The 2,053-nt window shown below is 39.6% G+C and overlaps 1 protein-coding gene across 1 annotated transcript; it reads left to right on the top strand.

Moving 5' to 3' along the window:
• The first annotated feature begins 870 nt into the window (after window positions 1-870).
• LOC145783912 (uncharacterized) lies at window positions 871-1,326 on the top strand. The gene has a single exon (XM_082595673.1). The coding sequence runs from the start codon at window positions 871-873 to the stop codon at window positions 1,324-1,326; it is 456 nt and encodes a 151-aa protein (XP_082451799.1).
• Window positions 1,327-2,053: the final 727 nt, after the last annotated feature.

The raw sequence follows: 2,053 nt of genomic DNA, 5'->3' as shown, positions 1-2,053 counted from the left end.
ACTGTGACATGCCACTACTACATCCCAGCTGGCGATGCCTGTCGTTTTTGCAGTAACTCAACGTTTGCTAACGTTGGATCAGTGTGGAGGTGACGAGTTTAGCTGACTGGGGTCTAAAATTATCGCTTTATCAACGCACCTTTCATCAAAGCACGCTTGATATCTTCAAGACATAACTTCCCTGGGTATAATTGAATTTCCGCAAGATGATGATGTTGTTTTTGCTAGTTTGTTTTATTTGTTTTTGTCATTGTTTTCATGTCGTCAAGTTATAACCTATCTATTTTGTGAGTCGTGCAAGGCCTATGGTGCGTTGCGCTTGAAATGGCTTTGCCCGTGATAGGATTTCTTTGTGGGGTTTTCTTTGCCTGCCTTGCTCTTCTTTGCTATGAGCTAAACGCATCAAGGCGTGTTCCCCTTACGACCATCAGCACTCTTGATAACGCACCATGGCCGATCTTCATAGCAATTGTCCATACAAATCTTAAATATATCAGCTAAAGCTATGTGGGCTAATAAAGCTATAGCCTAAATACATGTTGTTTTTGTTTTGTAACATTTTCTTTTTTTATTTTCTCTTTATATCTTAAATTTTTCTGAAGGTGTTGCGGCCGTGCCAAATTTCTTTCAACTCAATAACTGTGCTAGACCGTGCTTGAGACCGGCTTCGTCACACCGCCTGCTGTTACACGCGTGATCTTGAATTTCGAAGCGGCTGTGTGGAAGGCGATCACAAACGTTTTCCCTGCTGTTGAAATTAGAGGTTGTTTGTTTCATTTTACCCAAGCCATTTACAGACACGTGCAATCTTTGGGATTATCGACATCCTATCACAATAATGTCGACATAAGAAATTTTATCAAAAAGCTAATGGCGTTATGCTATCTTCCTTCCCTTCATATTGGACAAATGTTCGAAGCTTTGGAGCAAGAAGCAAATGCCTCCGCTTCCCTGTCTGAACTGACAAACTATGTGCAATCAACTTGGATGGAAAATTGTGTGAGGAAAAAAGTAAATTGGAGCGTCTACGTCCTTCCCTTTCGTACAAACAACGACGTTGAAGGATGGCATCACAAAATAAACAAGAAGGCCCGTCCAAACACTCCATTTTATTTGTTAGTAACTCTACTTCGTGAAGAAGCTGGCGACATTCCAATAAATGTCCAGCTCCTTGATATGGGATGCTTGAAGCGTCGCCAAAGAAAGAAATATGTTGCACTCCATAAGAGGGCATTTCGTTATTGGCGTCAGTATGAAAATGGCGAAAGAAGTGCGAACAAACTGTTAAATGCCTGTGCAAAACTAGTCAGCCCGGTGGTTGAATAGCCCATCTTATCTATTGAAGAATAGACAAACTGCTTTACCCTTATTTAGGATCATCAGAAGATCATGAAAAATATGCAAAAATAAGAAATCGGTAATATACGGTAGTCTACTTGAAAAGGTATTTAACACTATAACCTTAAAACTGTATGCAAAAAAAACTCAGAGTTGTTGAAGGACCACAAGTCCACAACCAGCGTTTTCACACATGACTCCTATAAAAAACGTGAACTGATGTTAAATAACAACGTTTATGACGTCATACATAAGCAAAATGCGATGCACACTGACGTAACTTGTAGAAATGAAAATAAATTTACAGTATGTTCAAAATGAATGAATGAAAACGTCCCATTTCAATTATGTTATTTTAAAGTATTTGAGTTTAAATTTATTGCGGTGACGACATTTACTCACCAATTCAGAACGATTGTTCCGAGGGTAGTTACAATCGGCCTTCAGAATAGCAAGCTCCTCAGCAAAACAAAGACCACAATTGTACGACCACCCCCACTATTAGGACGAGAATAACTGTGGACCATGATATGATATTGATAGGACCATGATATTTTATGATCCACACCCTTGTCTTTGAACAGTCGTTCTGAATTGGTGAGTAAATGTCGTCACCGCAATACTTTAAAATAATTTAAGTTATTTTGGCAGCCGATTGTAGCATCGAATAGACAGCGATAGACACGTGTTTCGCCCATGAGGCTGGGCTCATCAG

This window comes from Aplidium turbinatum, chromosome 15, assembly GCF_918807975.1.
Source record: "Aplidium turbinatum chromosome 15, kaAplTurb1.1, whole genome shotgun sequence".
NCBI classification, from domain to species: Eukaryota; Metazoa; Chordata; class Ascidiacea; order Aplousobranchia; family Polyclinidae; genus Aplidium; species Aplidium turbinatum.
Note: the sequence above shows the minus strand (reverse complement) of the source record. Positions and strands in the feature narration are given on the sequence as shown.